Source organism: Acinonyx jubatus, chromosome B3, assembly GCF_027475565.1.
Source record: "Acinonyx jubatus isolate Ajub_Pintada_27869175 chromosome B3, VMU_Ajub_asm_v1.0, whole genome shotgun sequence".
Classification (NCBI taxonomy): Eukaryota; Metazoa; Chordata; class Mammalia; order Carnivora; family Felidae; genus Acinonyx; species Acinonyx jubatus.
Genome location: NC_069386.1, coordinates 34,834,057 through 34,852,170, shown reverse-complemented (window position 1 = coordinate 34,852,170; position 18,114 = coordinate 34,834,057). Strand labels below are relative to the sequence as shown.

The following is an 18,114-nucleotide window of genomic DNA, read 5'->3' as shown; positions in this document are numbered from 1 at the left end:
CAGCCTCTTGCCCGGAAATGTGGGCGACATATCCAAAGCCACAAGCAGCAAGGTGACCAAGTGGAGCCCAGCACCGCACGGCCCCCTTCTGTCGGTCCCAGCTCTCATCCCGCACAGCTTGGCCCGGAGCAGATACCATGACCACGCCGCTCGGCCAAAGTGTGGGGGTGCCAGCGAGGCCCCCGGAGCAGACCGAGGATTCTGGGAAGGCCGTGATAGCAGCATGGAGTCGCTGGCCCGGCTGTGGGAGGCGCCTCTGCTCTCTTCATCCATTCCCTCCTGGCTGTGGTGGCCCATGTGCACAGCGTGTGTGTGTGTGTGTGTGTGTGTGTATGGTCTCCACCCCCCCCACACACACACCAGACAACCCAGCCTGTCCCCACCTGTGCCTCTGAGTCACCCACAAGTCAGGCCTGTGTGTTCTCCCACAACCCCAGCTCCCAGCACAGACCCAGTGGTGCCCACTAGGCCCTTAGACGTACGTATCGGCTCAGACTATCCTTCTCCTCTGCTTTCCGCTTCTTGGATTCCATGCTGTAGTCTGCGGAGCCCCGGTGCTTCTCACTGGCCCGGAGGCTTTCCGAGGGCGACACCGAGTTATTCTGGGAACGAGGAGATTCAGCGTGAACGTTTCGTGCACACCAAGACATTAGCTGAGTGCAGGTGGTTCAAGAGGGCAATGTCCTGCACCAATGGCCAGGCCCTCGAGGTCAGCTCTGTTCCATCGGGGCCTTGCCAGGGAAGACTTCCCAGCTCTCCAGACTGGGTCCCCCCCGGGAGAGGCCCGGGGAGCACAATTCCCTTTTGGAGCCGTGACGCTGCTAGTAAGTAAACAGGCTCGCACGGAGCTGTCTGCGTTCCGGCCTTCGAGACTGTGCGTTCCATGAGGGCCGGATCACACCGCTCTCCGTCCACACCCATCCTGGGCCGGCCACGTACATTTGCTCAAAGAAGGGATAAGCCAAGTCTGCACTGAGTCTTGAAAGACGGGTCTCAGCCGACACACAGGGGCTGTGTGCAATACGTCATCAGCTGAACCCCACTGGAATGGGGGGACTGACCCGGAAGGAGAATGTTGGGCTGCCGACAGGCCTTCTAAGGGTACGTGGGCAACCTGGCATTTTGTGTGAACACCCTACTCCTCCACTGCAGGGCCTCCAGCAACTTCTGAGAAAGAGCAGTGTTTTAAAGAAACAAAAATCGCAACATCGGGAAGCCTTTCCCTCTGAAAGGTGGGAAAAGGTAGGAGGGCAGGTGGAATCATCCTTTCTGTAACGGTGGGAATGCAGGGGCCCCAAGGGGTTGGGAAACGTGCCCGAGGTCCCCCACTGGAGGCAACATAAAGGAAACCAAGGTTTCTCAAGCTTGGAAGGGCCTGATGAGTTCTCCCTTCAAACTCTAAGGTGAGAAAGCACAGCTATAGCTTGAAATTCCAGGCCTGGGAAGAGGGCCAATCGGCAAAGCGGGAACAGCACAGGCAGACAGGCCTGGGAACGGAGCTGTCCCAGGGGCGGGAGGGCGTCCTGCAGAGGAAGGGATCCCTCGGGCGGGTGGGCGGGCGGGCGGGCAGGCTCGGGATGCTGCCTGTGGCCACGAGCGGAACTGGTTCGGTGGCTGTCAGCACCAGGCTGGGAAGCAGGGAGGGAGGAGCTAACCAGCAGGGGTACCGGCCAGCAAACCTGTGCCCTTGCCCTCCGGGGGGCCGGGACAGATTCAATGTCCCTCGAGGGGGCTGCCGAGTTCACTCCTTTCCGAGAGACCCTCCTTCACTCACCACTCACCCACGCTTTTCTGAGCACCCACCCTGGATCAGGCCTGGGGCTTGGAGGAAGGAGCAAGACTCAGTCCAGCTACAGGCCGGCCCATCCACGGCCCACGCATCAGACGCGCAGGCCACACAGGGCCACGCAGGGCCACGGAGGGACCCCCGCTCGGCAGGGAAGGGTATCCCAAGGCGGAGGCCGGGTGAGCCTCTGCCTCACGTCTCCCCACTTTTCTGGAGGCCAGTGCCGGCGTTTGGGTTGGGGGGGGGGGGTGGTGGCGGAGGGGCCGGGGGCGCGGGGCACGGCGTGGGGACCAGCCACAGAACTTAATTTCCTTTTCCTAAGCCGGTTTCTGGGCAGCCCTTCCCTGCCAAGTTTCTGCCTGAAGCAAATTAAAATGGCAGAGTTATCAAGCCTTGGAAGGAAAAATGGAGGTTATAATGGGACTGCAGCTCAGCCTTCCCCACAGCCGTGCAGGAGCGGCGGCGAGGCGCACACGGCCGCAATTCAATTAGCCGCTGCGAGCGCCGGCAGGAAAATCACCGCCATTTCATTTCATTTCCTCCGACGGCGGCCACCCCGTGCTAAGCAGAATCGCTTCCAGCCCCTCTCCTCTCTCGGGGCGGGCGGGGAGCGGAGCCGAGGGGGGGCGTGCGGCGGCTCGTGTTTCTCCTTGCGACCCAGTCCGTGGCTCGGAGAACAGCGAGCTCTTTCTTCTCATGCAGTCAGGCTGAAAACCCTCGCTGCTACCGGAGAGAGTCATGTCAGGCATTTAGCGGCATCGATCCAGCCCGCCTCTGGCTGGCAGGCGGCCAAAAAACTAAGTATTTTTTATTGCTTCGGCGAGGCAAGGAAATATGAATGAAGCTACCTCTAATTGGACTCCAGACTAAGCCCTCTGGGACGGCTTCCAGCCCGTCCAGCCGGCCCCCTTCCACCCGGCCGCGGCCCTGTCCTTCCTGCGGGGGCCTCATCTGTTGACAACCTGGTCCGCAAGGGGCCGCACACTTCCTCGGACGCCGCGGCCACAGGCACACGGCCCTACGGCCTCGCCCGCCCTGAGCCGGGCGCCCGGGCCCCGGGCCGGATGGCGTCTCGATTCGTTCCCACCGGACTCTCCCGGGGCCGGAGCGTGCCCCCTCTGCTCGGAGTCTGCCGTGCATGCGTGTGGGTGCTGCAGGGTGAAGAGCTCAGCTCTTGGGGGTCCCCCCGGGGAGCTTCTTTGCGCAGAAAGCTTTCACAGACGGGGGCACAAAGCCAAACGCAAACAGCAATGGGGAGGAGGACAGAGGGCGTCGGGCTTCAAACCCTCGGTTCACGCCGCGGCAGGTGCCTTGTTCACCGGGTCATCTCCTCGATGCCACGTTCTGTGCCGAGTGGGCTTCCTAACCAGGCTGAGAGGCTGACTGGGCGGGAATATGCCCGTGTCACAGGTAGAGAAACTGGCGCCCAGAGAGGCCAAGAGAGCTCCCCGGTGTTGCGTGAAGCCAGGACCAGCCCCGAGCCCTGAGGGGTCCAGTTCTATCTAGACAGACCACCTCTGCAAAAATGGCCACCTTTTGGAGGATCAACACTAAAGCAATCGAGACGGATTTTCAGCTTTAGTTGTTCCTTTCTGAGGTAGCCAGCCGTCACTGGGCCCAAATGTGGACCCAGAGCACACGGGCCAGTCGCGGGGGGCCGAGAGCACCGTGGCAAATTGGATGGTTTATAAAGTCAGCCGGGAGGAGGGCCGGGAGGGAAGGGGGTCGGAATGGAGGGGCTGCCCGAGGAAGCTGCCGTCTAGATGGTTAGTTAACTGCCTGACCTTCCAAGTCCTACTTAACACGAGGTAATAACCAAAGCCATCCTAACAGATTAGATGGCCCCAGATACAAGGACAGCGATGAGGAATAAAATAGCTTTGCTAATCGCTGCAGGATTTTTTTTATCCAGACTCCACTGCGCTTATTCAGAAGGCTTATTCACTTGAAACAGAACCTCTGAGCCTCAGTGTGATCAGAAAGATTTACAGCAAATCTCAGAGCTGGCAGACACGCAGACAGCCTGGCCCTGATGCCTGCTCGCTAGCACTTTCTTAAACCGAGTTAAAGCCCAGAACAAGGAGAAACCTCAGGCGTTCGGAGGAAGCAAGGAGAATACAGGATCAGGTGGGGGGGGCGGGGGCAGCCAACCTGGGAGGAGGGAAGCAGCCCAGCCCAGGACGCAGGACCCCCCCCCCCCCCGCCCCGGGGTTGCCTGTGGGGGGCCCAGTAACTCCACGGGCTGGCCAGCTGACCTCTCTGGTTAATCACCTCTCATAAAAAAGAGAGTTAGAGCTCACTGAAAACTATTCATCTGCCAAATGATGGACAGGAAGGCTGGAGAGATGACAGCTTCCCCAACCGAAGGTCACTCTCAACAGGTGCAACTCCTGTTTCGTAACAACAACCCCCACCAGGATCCCACGTGGTCCCCTCCTCCTCCCGCATTACCCCCCCCCCCCCCAGCCCAGATGCCAGCGTGCTGACACTTACCGCGCTGGATTCTCTTTCTTCAGGGACGGAAGAGCCAGACGGGAGGAGGGTCAGGCCCCCCAAGACAAAGAGACAAAAAAAAGGGAGAAGGGTCAGTCTCCTGCAGCTGGTTTTTAAGCTTTGCTAGTTCACAGGTTTTAAAATGGGCCGCAGGCCTGGCTCTCTGAGTCACCGTGGGTCAGCCAAGGCAGGGCCATGAGGTGACATCTCTCGCTTTGAAAATTAACCTCCCCGATTCCAATGCTCCCCACTGGCCACCGGTCCCGGGTGGGGCGGGGGCTGTGGCCCTGCTCTCCCTGATGTGCCAAGGAGGGCACCGAGATTCCTGCTCAGCAGTTTTTAAAGTCACAAGGTTTGGAAGAGGATCCTGCTATGCAGGCGACCTAGCGGATCTGGGCGTTGAGACCATCATTGTTTAAAATGAACAAGCAAGTAAATAAAGGAACTGTGGGAGCGGTTTTTGTTGTGTTTCAACTAACACCGTTCTCTCTGTGTCTTTGCACAGCCAGGCACTAGCTCCCTGATTCTCTTCTCTGCTGTGAGGAGACCCGCCTCCTCTCCCAGGTGGGGCATCCTTCTGCAGGGACACACAACCGTGCCTCCGTCCACTTCCCACAATCTGCTACCACCCTGGCGCCCTGGCCCGAGCCGGACGGCGTGGCGCCCGGGGAGGGCTGGGAAGGCACTGGCCATACGCCCTGGTAAACAGCTAAGAGCAAATCAGACCACGTGTATACCTTCGACTTACACGATTTTGTACGTCAATTGCATCTCAATAAAACCGGGAAAAAAACATCCAAGGGCAGAGCGCACGAGGCGGCGGTTTTTGAAAAGGGTCTGCCAGGGAGCCACGACTCTTCCTTTCCCGACAAACTAAGCCCTCCTGAATGAAGCCCGGGCTGGGTGCAGCTGCCGGGGTCCTCACGGTAAGGGCTGGTGAAGGGGGGGCGGGGGGCGGGTTCTCGTTCCAAGTCCTTCCGGTGATCTCCCTCAGTAGTGTGACAGCTACCTCCGCTTAAAGACAGTCTACTAGGGTGCCACTGTGCACCTTGCCCAAGGCATGTGCGCTAGTGAGACATACACGCTAAGTTAAAAGCCGGGGAACCTGGCCCCTGTTCTCGAAGGACTACCGATCTCGGTGAGGACCTAACATTCTCCAGGGGGAGGATTAAAGAGGACAGCGACCAAAGGGCTCCTTCTTGGGACCCCAGCTCTCCAACTCTCCTGGGAACTGGAAAAAGGCCCCCAGCCCAGACTGGAAGGCACACTTTTGAAGGAATGGGACTGGGGCTGACCCTTGAAGGATGGGCAGCTTGTAGCTAGGATAACGGGAGGGTGCCTGCACGACAGGCTTCCCAGGGCAGAGCACGCCGGGGCCACGTCAGGCATGGGGGGGGGGGGGGGGAGGCAGGGTGGATCATGTGGGGCGGGGCTCTGGTTGCCACAGACCAGGAATTCAACAGATGGCACCAAAGCTTTTGCTAACTCCTGACTCCAGGGTGACGACGTTTGCCGTGTCCACGCACAGTAGGGCCCGCGGGAACCGGGAACCCCCCCTCCCCCAGCCCCCAGCCCAGCCCCGCCCCCTGCCCCAGCTCTGGGCCGCACCTCTGTGGTCCAGCTCATGGTGATTCTTCTCGTCCTTCACCGTCAGGTGGGCCTGGCCACCCAGGGCCCCGAGCGCCAGCAGCCCGGAGCTGCTCCCTGTCACCGGGGGGATCCCTGGAGGCTGGAGGCCTGACGGGTGGGGTGGCAGCTGGACGGGGGGGCCGTGCGTGGCGTGGGAGAGGTGCTGGGCCTGGAGCTGCTGTTGCTGTAATGAAGCGGGTGGTGAGCGCGGGGGAGCGTGGACGGCGGGGGAGCGCCCTCCGAAACCTTTACCCCCAGCCCGGTCCACACACGCTGTCCGGATGAAGGCAGTCTGTTAACGGACCCGCAACCGAGGCACCAAGATTGGGGTCCTCAAACTCCCCGCCCATCCCCCCCCCCCCCCCCCCAGTTTCAGGACAGAATTTCCCACAGTCCATTTGCGAGCCCGGGATCAATAAAAAAGCACGCATTTAAAGACCAAGCAGCCCTCGGGGCTGCCTCTCTGTTGAGCAGGATCCACTTTCAAGCTGGCGGTCATGTTTGCTCACGCCTGCACGCCTTCAACATGAGCAGCCGGTGGCTCCCACCCCGAGCCCATATCCCGGGAAGCCTCCCTCGTTTCTGACGAACTCGAGGCTGGCTTACTGAGCCCGGGCAGGCCACAGCAGAAAATCCCCGGGCAGGCCACAGCAGAAAATCCCCGAGATCAAGAGGAGGGAGCTTGGGGCCAGTGGAATGAGAGCTAATGGCACGGGGACGTCAGGGTGGAGAACGGTTAACAAGGACTTGGGGCTTTGGGACGTGACAGACCAGGTTTCGAATCCCAGCTATCATTTGCCAGGGGGCTTACAAGGGGCTCCCCGCTGTTCTCAAATCTACACCTGCTCATCGTCAACAGCAGTGGTAACAGTGCCCAGCCAAGGGTTCTGCTCCCTGAAACCCCAGACGTCCCCTGCCCGGACTAGCCTCAGGGTGTTCTCTTTCCAGTCTGCATCCTACGCCCAAGGGACCGGTGTGGGTAGCCTAGTTCCCTCCCCAGCAGCCACTACAAAATGCCCTTTATCTTATCATTCCAAACTTTGCGCCGAGAACCACAGGAACTGTGGGGCGGGCTACACCACGGCCAAATATTTCTGGAGAGTGGCTGGGGCCTTGGCTATGCGGATACCCACCTATAAACACCTCTCCTCAACTAAGCACAAGAGAAGGGAACCAACGTTTACTGAACGCCTGGCACTTTCCAAATCTGACCTCTGACCCTTCCAACCAGGTGGCAAAGGAAGGGTCAGGCCCATTTTACAGAAGGCAAACTGATACTTGGCGGGCTGGACTGGGCAGCCAGTGGCTTGCCAACTCCAGCCAATAGAGTGCCATCTGGACTCCGCTCTGTCAACCGCCGGTCTTATCCAAAGAGTGTCCCTAGGGAGACCCTCAAGGCAAGAAGGGCCAGCGGGGGCGACAAAGAGCAAAAATCTGACCAGCTCGCCTATCAGTATGAACTTGGCTTTCGGGCCACAGCTGGCAGTCAACAGAACACAGGGGGAAGGTCTATGGTTCTGGTTGGAGGCCTCAAGAGGCAGTAAACGTGAGCAACCGGGGCTTAGGGGCCCTGCTCTTCCCCAACGAAGCTGCAAATGGCAAACCGGGCTCACCCCAAAGTCAATGGCAACCAGAGCCACCGCCACGCTGGTGGCCCCCGAGGGTTTGTTTCTCAGCTCTGTGTGAAAGGCTGGGATCCACTGGTGGTCACATCAGCTGGATCATCTACTGGTAGGTGGCTCATGGAAGCTGCTGGTGGGCAGTGGTCCCCAGTGCAGCCTAACCCCAGATGCCCCGAGATGCCAGAGCAGAAACAAAAGCCCAGGGGTCCCCATGCGGAGACCCAACCCGGCTCAGCCCGGTGGCTCGGGCTCTTTTAAAACACGGGAGCTCACAGCTGATCTCCCCTGTCTTTCATTTTTAAAGAAATTATCATCGTTAGGCCTTATTACGAGGAAAAAAATGATACATGGTCAGAAAATATTAAAAATGAGTACGGATTTACAAGTTTTTCTTAAAAGATTACCCTTCAATCCCACTCTCTAGAAGATTCCACTCTGAGTCGCTTTAGACTTTCCTTAATGGAGATCTACAAATTGTGACTCTATTCCTAAATAAATAGGCTCTCGCAAACCTTACTACTAGACAACTGGATTTTTAATCTAAGACTGTTAGGCACAAATCAACACATCCCTTCCAATGGCTACCCACCGTTCCCTGGTGTGGGCCAACGATCCAACTGTATCTACACGCCCAGTTTTAAGAGGAGTCTGAGCCAGCAGCCCTGTGGTTTTAGACCAGTTGCTGGCAGGCCCTTTAATTCTGCCAGCGTTAACTATTTAGTAAAATCCCAGAAAGCAACGCGTGAGGTATTTAATCCACTTTTTACAGTGCCTGGCCAGTAAGATCGCCGGAGGGAGCGGAGAGGAGAGAAAACGGCTTCAGAGAAGGAGCTGCGTGGGTACAAGGCTGGCTCCTGCCATGAGCAATTCGGTTTCTGGAGAAAGAGCTTACGAAGGATCTGTGCTCGGGAGAAGAGGTCGTTGAAGAGCTCCAAACACCCTGATTCGTACCTTACCAGGTAAGCTCGGCCCTCTTACCGAACCTTCTAGGCTGCCCGGCCAGTTCAAATACCACCTCCTCTGGAAGTTTCCCCCAGCCTCCTGGTCAGGACGCATGTCTCCCTTCTGAGTTCTAACAGCTCAGACACCAGGGCCAGCGTGGACGTCCTGAAGGGTAGAAGCTGGACGTCTACCTTATCAGCCATGAGACCTTGGTTGAGTCAGTGGACCTCTCTGGGCCTCTGTTCGTGGTCTCATCGTGCAAGGACCCCATGCATTACACTACGTGTCAAGGCAAAGTAGGTCCTCGAGAAACGTTAGCAAGAACTGTGAATGGATCACAAATACAACCATTTCGTTCGTCTTTATGTGATGCCTGGCAGCTTGGGAGCTCCAGGAAGACAGGGACCTGGTGTTATCCGTCCCCGCACCGCTGAAGGTGCCCGGCAGGTTGGCTCAGTGCACAGTTGCTGGGTAAATAAGTGATAATGTTGAGTAGACATGCAGAGGAAGTCAACCGAGTGGCTCTGTCCGAACGTGACCACCTCCCAGATCCGCGCCTCCTCTCCAAGGCCCAGTGAGAGGCAGCTGGAACGGTTTGTGGGGACAAGGAGCACCAGTGGGGTGCCCTGCTTCCTGGAAGCGTAAACCAGTGAGCCAGCATCAGAAACAAAGGCTATGGTGGCTGCCTGGCGATCTGCCATAGCACGTCAGGCGTCAGTGTCTTCTCTGCAACAGAGGAAAGGAGATTTCCATAATACTTCTCATCTTTGAGTACAAAAGCACTCTCTGCACAGCCAGAAAGTCGCGCCAGGTCTCCTCTGCATGGTTTGAAGGCACGGTCAGGAGTGGTCCAGAAGGTTCCGGGAAGCAGGGACTTCAGGAGCCGACCTCCAAGGCTTCTCTCGCAGGGCGAGGGCAGATGTCAGCGCTTGCTGGGCGTAGCATCTGCTAATGGCAGTCTCGGTTGCAACAGAGAGCGAAACGAAATTCTCTCCCCAACATGGCAGGGGAAGCTGGCTGGCGGTGAGCCACCTGCCTTGCCGTCCCGTGTCGCAGCCCCAGACCCTCTGCAGGCGGGACGGCAGGCAACACTTCTGTCCCCTGTGGCATGTCCCTGACTTCAGAGGACGATGTGCTGAAATACAGTGCCCCGTGAGTGGAAGGGTGGCGGCTGGGGAGAGAAGGGAATCAAGTCCACCGTCCAAGAAGGGACTGCGCTCACCGCTTTGCTGCAGCCTGTCTCCAGTCTCTACCATTCCTTCCCATGCCGAGACTTCTCCATCTGGGATGTGAAAGGAAGTTAGCAATCCCCCCTCCACCCCCAGCCCCGAAGAGGGACTCAGCGTCTGGAACCAAGCCCACTCAGGGGTGCTCGTTCACGCCAGAACACGAGCCCGTCACAGAACGCGTCCCGCGGGCTGTAAGCGAATCCCTTGTTCCACACGTGTGTCACGTGCCCGCGCCCTGGGCTCAGAAGGTATGGCCACTTACAGGACAGGCTGACAGGGAAGCTCGTCCTTGTAGAGGATATGTAATTGGATTATGCACATCACGCTTTAATGCCTCTGCTGGCTGATTTAATGCTTCGCTTCTCAGGTTCACGGTTTGGGTTGAACTTAGTGAAGTTGTCTAAGCACCTGCTGAGCCAAAGCCCACGGAGGACGCCCACCAGAGGAAGAAGCACAGAGGCCGAACTGCATTCAATGAACGCTTGGCACCCTCCCAGAATTGCTGGGAGAGCAGCCCTGGGCCTTCCCCCTTCCTTCTAATCGCACACGGCCGGTGGGCCCCAGGGCTCCACGCCGAATTGAGCTTCCGTGCTCCGTGATAGCTTTCAGAGCCCCCAACAACCCTTGTTATCCTATTTCAGAGATGGGGAGGCAAGCAGAGCCAGGACTCCGAGCCAGCGTGCCCTCTCCCCACCGCGCCGCCGGGCCGAAAGAAGCTGATGTATTCTAAAGCACGATCTCTGCACCTTCTTCCTCGTGGAAAATTCAGTCAACTGAATCCTGCACATCTACATCCTGGAGTGAATGCAAAAAACCTCAGGTATGGCTTCCAAATGCCATGTCGTTTGTGACAGGCTACAATCTCCCTCTTCGTCCTCCCCACCGCCCACCCACCCCCCCAGCCCCCCCCCCGCCCCGCCCCGCTGAAAACAATAAAAAAAGTCAACGCTTTATCACATGCCTCCCACGAATACATTTCCAAAGGAATGTAGACCACGCTGTCAGCGTGCAGATGAACCCCCTCCGCTCGTCAGGTTCCATTACCATGGGCCAGTGCAGAACGTAAAAACAAAACAGAACCACCAACAAAAAAAGGAGTCTGGGAACGGTTGCTAGGTCAGCTCACAGGGTCTTTAATCTGCCTAGGGATGCCTTCTGCAGGATACTGCTCAAGGGACAAAATCCGCTCCCCACCCCGCCCCGTGCTTAGGAATCTTGACCCTTTCAGCAATTTGGATCCAAGAAAAAACGGGCCTGTAACAGAACGGGGTCTACGATAACTGGGTCCTGCCAGGCCCCGGCTGGCACAGAGACATCTTCCGGCCCATCTTCCCTCGAGGATATCTGAGTTCCCTGGAGAGGGGGGTGTGCTGAGCCAGCAAGCCTGGGCTCCCTCCTCCGCCCCTCTGTCCCCTTCTCCCTTTACAGCAGCCCGATGTTGGATCCGAGTCTCTCTCGCCAGGAGACCTAGAAATACTCTACTCCGTGCAATAAATCTGCCACGACGGACACCCACCCACGCCAGACACATTGAACTGTCAAGCCAAGACACAGACTCAGAATCCTTCAACTCCATGCCCAAGAGAGCCTCTCACACCGCACTGAAGCAGGCACCTCACAGCACACTTACCTAGCCCGCCTCCGTCTTTTCACAAATGGAGAAACTGAGGCCCGGAGGAACCTTGCCCAAAGCCCCCCTAATTCCCAGACCAGGGGGCCGGGCTACTTCTCCCTCCAGATGGGCAAATCGGACGGCCCCACGGGGGTAGAGCCACCAGTTGCCCTTCACTGCTGGGCCCAGGACCCCTGGCGGCCCCTGCGCCCCCGCCCTCCCCCTCTACCTCGCCTTCCCCAGTGTGCTCAGCTACCAGCCTGCTCTGCCCTCTCCTCCCTGGCGAGACGAGCCGCCCCTTCACCGGAGTGCAGTCAAGCCCAGCTCCCCAGTGCGAGCATGCAGCGGCCGTCCTCAGCCGTCCGTAATTCCTGCCTTGTGACGCTCTGTCAGGCGCAGCGATTAGACGGCCGCCTGCTTAATGACAGGGCGACGGCTGCATTCACTGAGAGCCGGAGAAGCAATTACCTTGAAAATGGGGGTCACAGGCCCCACTCGTTGGCTTTAATTGAATTCCAATATCTGCCTCGAGCTGCCTTGACCTAACTTGTAGCTTCCTAAATACTACTTAAAGGAAGTGGAGCTAATCCAAGCAGCGTTTCTTCCCCAATTTCGCTCTTTTCTTAGAATTTAGGAAAAAAAAAAAGTTATTTTCATAAGAGGATTTTCGATGCCAAGGAGGGAGGCGGAAGCGGGGGAGGGGACCCACTGTGGCCCCGGTGCGGGCCGGGAAGGCTCGGCCTGGAGAGGGGACAGGACGCGAGGGGCTGGAAGAGGAGAAATTTCGGAGGGCAGAGCTCACGGTGCACTCCCCGTCCCCGCGTCCCCCTTCTACCACTATCAGCCACTGAGCCGTGAACGGGTCACTGAGACAGAGGCCCCAGGCCCCAGATGGGCTGAGCGGGGGGAGGGGTGACACTCCCGGACACTATGTGACCATCCATGAATCACTTCCCCTCTCTGTAAACCAAGGCCGTTGGTTACGCCGGTGGCTCCCCACCGGAAGCCATCCCACCGCCCCCAGGGACATCTGGCAATGTCTGGAGACAGTTCTGGGGGTCACAACTGTGTGGGGGGGCTGCTATGTGCATCCAGTGGGTTTGAAGCCAGGCGTAGTGCTCAACGCCTACAGTGCCCAGGACAGGCCCCCCAACAAAGTGTCTGGCCCCAAACTTCACAGGTGTCAGGGCTGAAAAACCCCCCGCCGGCTGATCTCAGAGAAGACAGCCACTTTACGGTGCTAGGATTTCACCCTCAGGAGCACTGCCTCCCAGCTCCACGGCTGAAGGCACTGACCACTTCCCCACAGTCCCTCTTCCGGACCCTGCTCTGCCCCACCCCGGCGCTGCCAGGGTTTAGACCACGCTCACGCCTCCGCCGGTGCCCTCCCGCAACAGCACTGCGTGACTGCCCCGGGACTGACCCCAGGACACAACCGACACAGGTCCCAGAGGCGGGACGGGAGTGTCGGGAGCTACCAGCATGCTTCTGCCCCTCTGACCCCAGCCTCCCAGCGCTTTCTGGCCCAGGGAGATGGGCTGGTCTACTCCCTCCTTTAACGGATGCAGAAACTGAGGCCTGGGCAGAGGCAGGACCTGCCGAGGTCACACAGGGAAGAACTATGGCTAGAACGCATGTCTCAGGGTTTCTGCCCCGGGCTGAAAACCCAGGAGTTCTCGTTTATTCCACCAGGCGGACCACCCTGGGGCCTTCGGGTCGGGTCCACCTTGAAATAACGGCCTCACATAAGAACAAAAGAGAAATGAGGACCAAGCAGGGTCCCAGAACGTCAGGGCCAACGGGACCTCAGCCCTTTGGGCCACTGCTTCCCACGCCTGACTACCTTTCAGAATGAGCTAAAAAAAACTTCAGAAACACAGATTCCCAGTCCCACCCCCCAGACCTATGGAAAAGAACTGCAGAGAGAGTGCCTTGAAATCTACATTGTTCAGAAGCTGCCCTTGGGGACCAAGAGCCAGCTGTCCTTGGATGGGAAGCATTGATCTCCCCCACCCCCTTCATTTTAGGGACCAGAGGCGGACAGGTACGCCTGAGGCTAAGAGCCTTGCCCAAAGTCACGGGAAAAGAGCTGTTTTTCCTCAGCTGCTTATCTTAAATGTCCTCAGCCTCACTCAAAGCAGCAGAAAGATGCTTCGTGAATCCAAGATGCGAGTCAGGGACGCAAAAGGGGAGGGATCTGGCTTCCTCCCTCCACTGAGGGGTCCCACCGGAAGCAGACCTCCCAAAGCATTCTTGGATGCTTTCCCTGCTCCTGGGGAGATAGGACTTCCAGAACACCCCCCACTAGAATTCCTAAGGGTGCGTGACCAACGCCCCGCCAGGCGGCTCAGTGCCCGGCACGACAAAGCCCAAACCCAAATTCCACAGCACGTTTCACATCAACAGTACAGCAGAGACAGTTCTGATCCCAGGTGGCCAAAGAAGGGCAGACCCTTGCCAGGGAGGGGACATAGGGTGGACAGCCCCCCCCCCCCCCCCCGGGAGGCCTGAGGAGGAGGCTGGGTGTGAGGGTGACCTCAGAGCCCCACCCCCTGGGGAAGCTGGGGGCTGATGAATTTAGAGGTGGAGGCATGTGGGGCACTCCCTCAACATGGGGAGTAGGGGGCCACTGGGGAGCTGATGGGGAGAGAGCCCCCAAACGGGGCCAAGCCCACGGGAAGCCGGAGCCCTGGGGCCGCCATTCTTTGAGGCCAGCTAAGGTCAGGGTCCATCTCTGGTTTACGGTTAAATGAGAGGAATTAAAGGGCTATACACACGGTGAGAGGCAGATTGGGGAGTCCACGTACCCCGATGATGGCGTTTAGCTCCGTCATGGTGACCTGCTTGGCACGCTCCACGGCCTGTGCCACCTGCTGCTGGTGCTGTGGGGAACAGGGGGTGCGTGAGATGCGGCTGCCTTGCCAACACAAAGGGCACAGGGAGGGCCGCTCGGGACAGGCGGGACGCGCCCCCCCCCCCCTTCACAAAGCAGAAGAGGCCCACTAAACAGGCGGGGCAGGGCATTTTCACCTTCTTTCACCCCTTTCCAGCGAGCGTGCATTACTCGTGCAAACGTCCCATGAACTGTTTCAAGTTAAAATAGGGATGCGCCCAAAGACGGCCATCGGTCAACCGCCTTCCTCTACCACACATACAGAAAAACTCCCTTCCACGCCTTTGAACAGGAGCTAGACAGGAGATGATATTGCTCGATGATTAGTTTTCTCAGTGCGGGTAACGGCTGTCGTGTAGGAGAACCTTCCCACTCGTAGGCGGCGCAGCTAGGGCACTGAGGGGTTGTCGGGGTCTGTGCAACTTGTGTTCAAGGACCTCAGAAGCAAGTACGTGAGGGGCGCCTGGGCGGCTCAGTCGGTTGGGCATCCGACTTCAGCTCAGGTCATGATCTCGCGGTTCGCGAGTTCGAGCTCCGCGTCGGGCTCTGTGCTGACAGCTCGGAGCCTGGAGCCTGCTGCGGATTCTGGGTCTCCCTTTCTCTGCTCCTCCCCCACTCACGCTCTCTCTCTCTCTTTCTCTCTCAAAAAGAAATAAAGCTTAAAAAAAAATTAAAAAAAAAGAAGAACCTTGGAGAATCCCGAACAAAAAATATTAAAAAAAAAAAAAGGAAAAAGTATGTGACTCTATATACGCTCAATCCCTCTCCAAATAGGGGGAGGAACAAAACCGTGTCTAGAGAGAAAGGGAACGTGAGAGCGGTGTGCGGGCTCACCAGCTGTGACCCAACACCCCACTCTGGTGCGGGATGCTGAAAACAGGCAACCTACGGGACATCTCTGTGCCTTCCACACGTACAGGTCGCCATGAACCTAAAGCCGCTCTATAAAATCGGGCCTAGTTTAAAAAGGGTTTTCTTGGTACGTCCGTTCCCTTCCACCTTGGGATAGTACCTGCTTCCTACGCAGCTGTCTACCTCACTGGGCTGCAAGCTCTGAGGACGTCACCTATCCTGTTTTCACGTAGATTCAATCGTTTACCAGTGGCTACTCTGATTCAGAGACCTAGGAGTCCAGGGGGGAGCGGAGGTGGTCCCAGCCCCTCGCGGGGGGGGGGGGGGGGGGGGAGGGGGGGGACAGAAGGCAGGACCTGCCCCAGCTGGAGGGAGCTCTGCTGGACGGAAACAGGCCCCTCTCAGACAGCTATCCTGTCTGCCCTGCACCAAGGGGTCTCCTTGGAGACACAGCCCTAGTGTCTCGTGTCACCCACTAGCCCCGTCCAGGCTTCAGGGGGTGGTCCCTTGCAAAGTGTGCTTGGCGGGTAACAGACTGGTCATGCCTCTAGGGAGGACACTCTGTCCTAGGGGCTGGGGTCCCCCTTGGGAACTCATTCCCTTTATAGGATCTGCCCCTTAGCACTATCTGGCCAGGCTTCTTGCTTCTAGATGTTTCCAGGAGTGGGAGGCGGGGCACAGAGAAGCAGTGTCTGGGAATGTCTGTTTGGATCGGCGGGGGGGGGGGGTGGGTGGGTGGGGGGCCCGAGTGGCACCCACTGCTAGCCCCATCACAGGCCAGGACCCTCCTCTTTGGTCTCAGGCAGCAGCAAAGAACCCGTTCCACTACAAGAAAGAGCAAATGCTCCCCCTCATGTGCTGGAGAAGTTTCCATAAAGCCCCAGGTTGCCAACTACAGACAGTATGAACGGACAGGGGCAGGGGTCCCTGGACTGCCCTGGAAACACAAGGAGGACACAGTTAAAGGAGGTCTTACCTCTTGTGACAGAAAAGGCATGATCTGTGCTAAAATCGTGTTCAATCTCTTCGCGATCTCTGTCTGCAAAAGAAGAGAGACCGCGTGAAGCCCAGGCGGGTCGATCAAGTCGCTGAAATGTCACACAGGGGGGAAGCACAAACTCCCCCTCCACCGCTCCCCGAAACCACAGACCCTCCATGCTTTCTCCTCGCCCCCCTACCCGTCCTGCCAAGCTGGCCTCCCGCCAGGAGGCCTTGCTAAAAGTCCACAGCACACAACGTGAAGAAACTTCTTCCAACTGCCCCTCCCCCCCCCCCAAAGGCCAGGCTGCCCACATTTTGCAGAGCTCCGATTTCCTATCAGAGGTGGTCTATGTGTTTGGGTCAGAACGCAGTCTGCCTGCTCTGGATAGAAGCCCTAATTAAAGCAGAACGAAACAAGGACCTCCCCCTCCCCCACCGCACTAAAACCTAGAGCAAGACAGGTTCTCTGGCTCTCAGAGCGGGAAGTGACAGGGAGCCCCCAGGGCCACATGTGCCAAAGGGATATGTGGATAAGGGGACCCGCTTCACCCCCCCCCCCGCTTTTCACTTTGCAGCTCCCCAACCAGAACGATCCCTCCCCATCCCCCCAGTTGTGCTGCCCAGCCCGAAATCCCACCATTAAGGCTTCACTTTTTAGGGTAAGGCACTGCCTTCTCGAAGAACTGCTCAGGAGGTAACTGGTTGGGACCCTGATCCTGTACATGGGCCACTCGTAGGAAGGCTTGACCAGTTCTCTGCTCCACCGCCAACATTCCAGAAAAGCTCCCATTTAGATGAATATCAACCGCTTCTGCCACCCTGCCCTATGTCAGCCCCGGATGAAGAGTGGTTTACAAAAAAAAACACAAAAAACCAAAAACTTGTGTCACATGGTTAATGGTGACCAGGCAGGAAGGCCGAGCGAGGCCCACTGATAGACGCACACGTCTCGCGATCGCTTTTCTCCGCTCGCAACGAATCCTGAGGCCACCAGGACTGAGGGGGCCCAGGGCGGGCTGCAAAGCTCTCATCAGCACACTGCAAACCATGACAACAGCCTTTAAAAACCTGTGATCATCTGCATGTCAAACGATTCTCCACGAGAAATCCTTGTGCACTTAAAATAAAAACAACGCTGTCTGAAGGCTTGCAAACAGACCCCTATTCCCGGAGCTCGCACCCCCACCACTAATGAGGATGTCTCTGATTGGCGAATCAGGCGAAGACAGGCCACACCCCCGGGAGACCCGAGGGGGCCCAGGGGGCCCCCGTGCGGCCCTACATCCAGGGGCGCCCGCCAGAGACACAGACAGCTTGTCTTCTACACCAGGGATTGCTACACTCTGCCGATCAATCACTCTGATCCTCAGGAACCGGGGCCAGGGTTTCCCACTGTGGGCATTTGGGCGCAACAGTTCTTTGCTGCAGAGGACCGTCCCCGGTATGTGAGACCCACTGAATGTCAATAGTGGTCCCCGCTTCCAAATTGCAGGGTAGAGAGGCAGTATCCAGTATTCCCCTGGCTGAGACCTATGGGCCTCACCGCTGCATCTGCACATTTGAGTATACACTCCAGTGAAGGTCACTGGACGTCAGACTTTCTCAGCCCCCGTGCCATTGACATTTGACATGTGTTCCGTGCACTGCAGGGGTTTTAGCAGCCACCCTGGGCTTCACCCGCTAAATGTCCGTCATTTATAACGTAAGGAATCTGGGAAGATTGCTAAGTAATTGCTGTATAAATTATTAACTTAAGGAAGTGGGAAGAGTTCTACCCCAAACCAGGACCCTTTCTCATTTCTGTTCCTTTTTTCCTCGGTTGATCGTGGGGAAGGGGAAGGAAACAGGAATCAGGGCTGTATGGGGCGGGAGCTCTAGAACAATCAGTCTGCATCTCCGTCCAAACCTGCACAGACCAACATGGTCACTCAACTGTCACACGCTGATGTGACAAATCAGAATAGAAGGATATATTAAAAACATAAAAGAAACAGAAATAAACTAAACAGGGCGCCCGGGTGACTCAGTTGGTTGAGCGTCCGACTTCGGCTCAGGTCATGATCTCACGGCTTGTG

The 18,114-nt window shown here is 57.6% G+C and overlaps 1 protein-coding gene across 12 annotated transcripts in view; it reads right to left on the bottom strand.

Annotated features, from left to right (window-relative positions):
- Positions 1 to 18,114, bottom strand: part of TLE3 (TLE family member 3, transcriptional corepressor) — a 48,844-nt gene that overhangs the window by 10,958 nt on the left and 19,772 nt on the right. For 6 of the 12 annotated variants that reach the window (XM_053223805.1, XM_027067656.2, XM_027067657.2 and 3 more), the window contains exons 5-9: positions 16,035 to 16,097; positions 14,091 to 14,195; positions 5,888 to 6,092; positions 4,280 to 4,296; positions 483 to 602 (exon numbers count right to left, since the gene is read on the bottom strand). In XM_053223805.1, coding sequence (XP_053079780.1) covers positions 483 to 602; positions 4,280 to 4,296; positions 5,888 to 6,092; positions 14,091 to 14,195; positions 16,035 to 16,097 — 510 coding nt within the window. The remainder of the gene's footprint in view (positions 1 to 482; positions 603 to 4,279; positions 4,297 to 5,887; positions 6,093 to 14,090; positions 14,196 to 16,034; positions 16,098 to 18,114) is intronic. The other 6 variants (XM_053223806.1, XM_027067659.2, XM_027067661.2 and 3 more) reach the window with 2 other exon arrangements.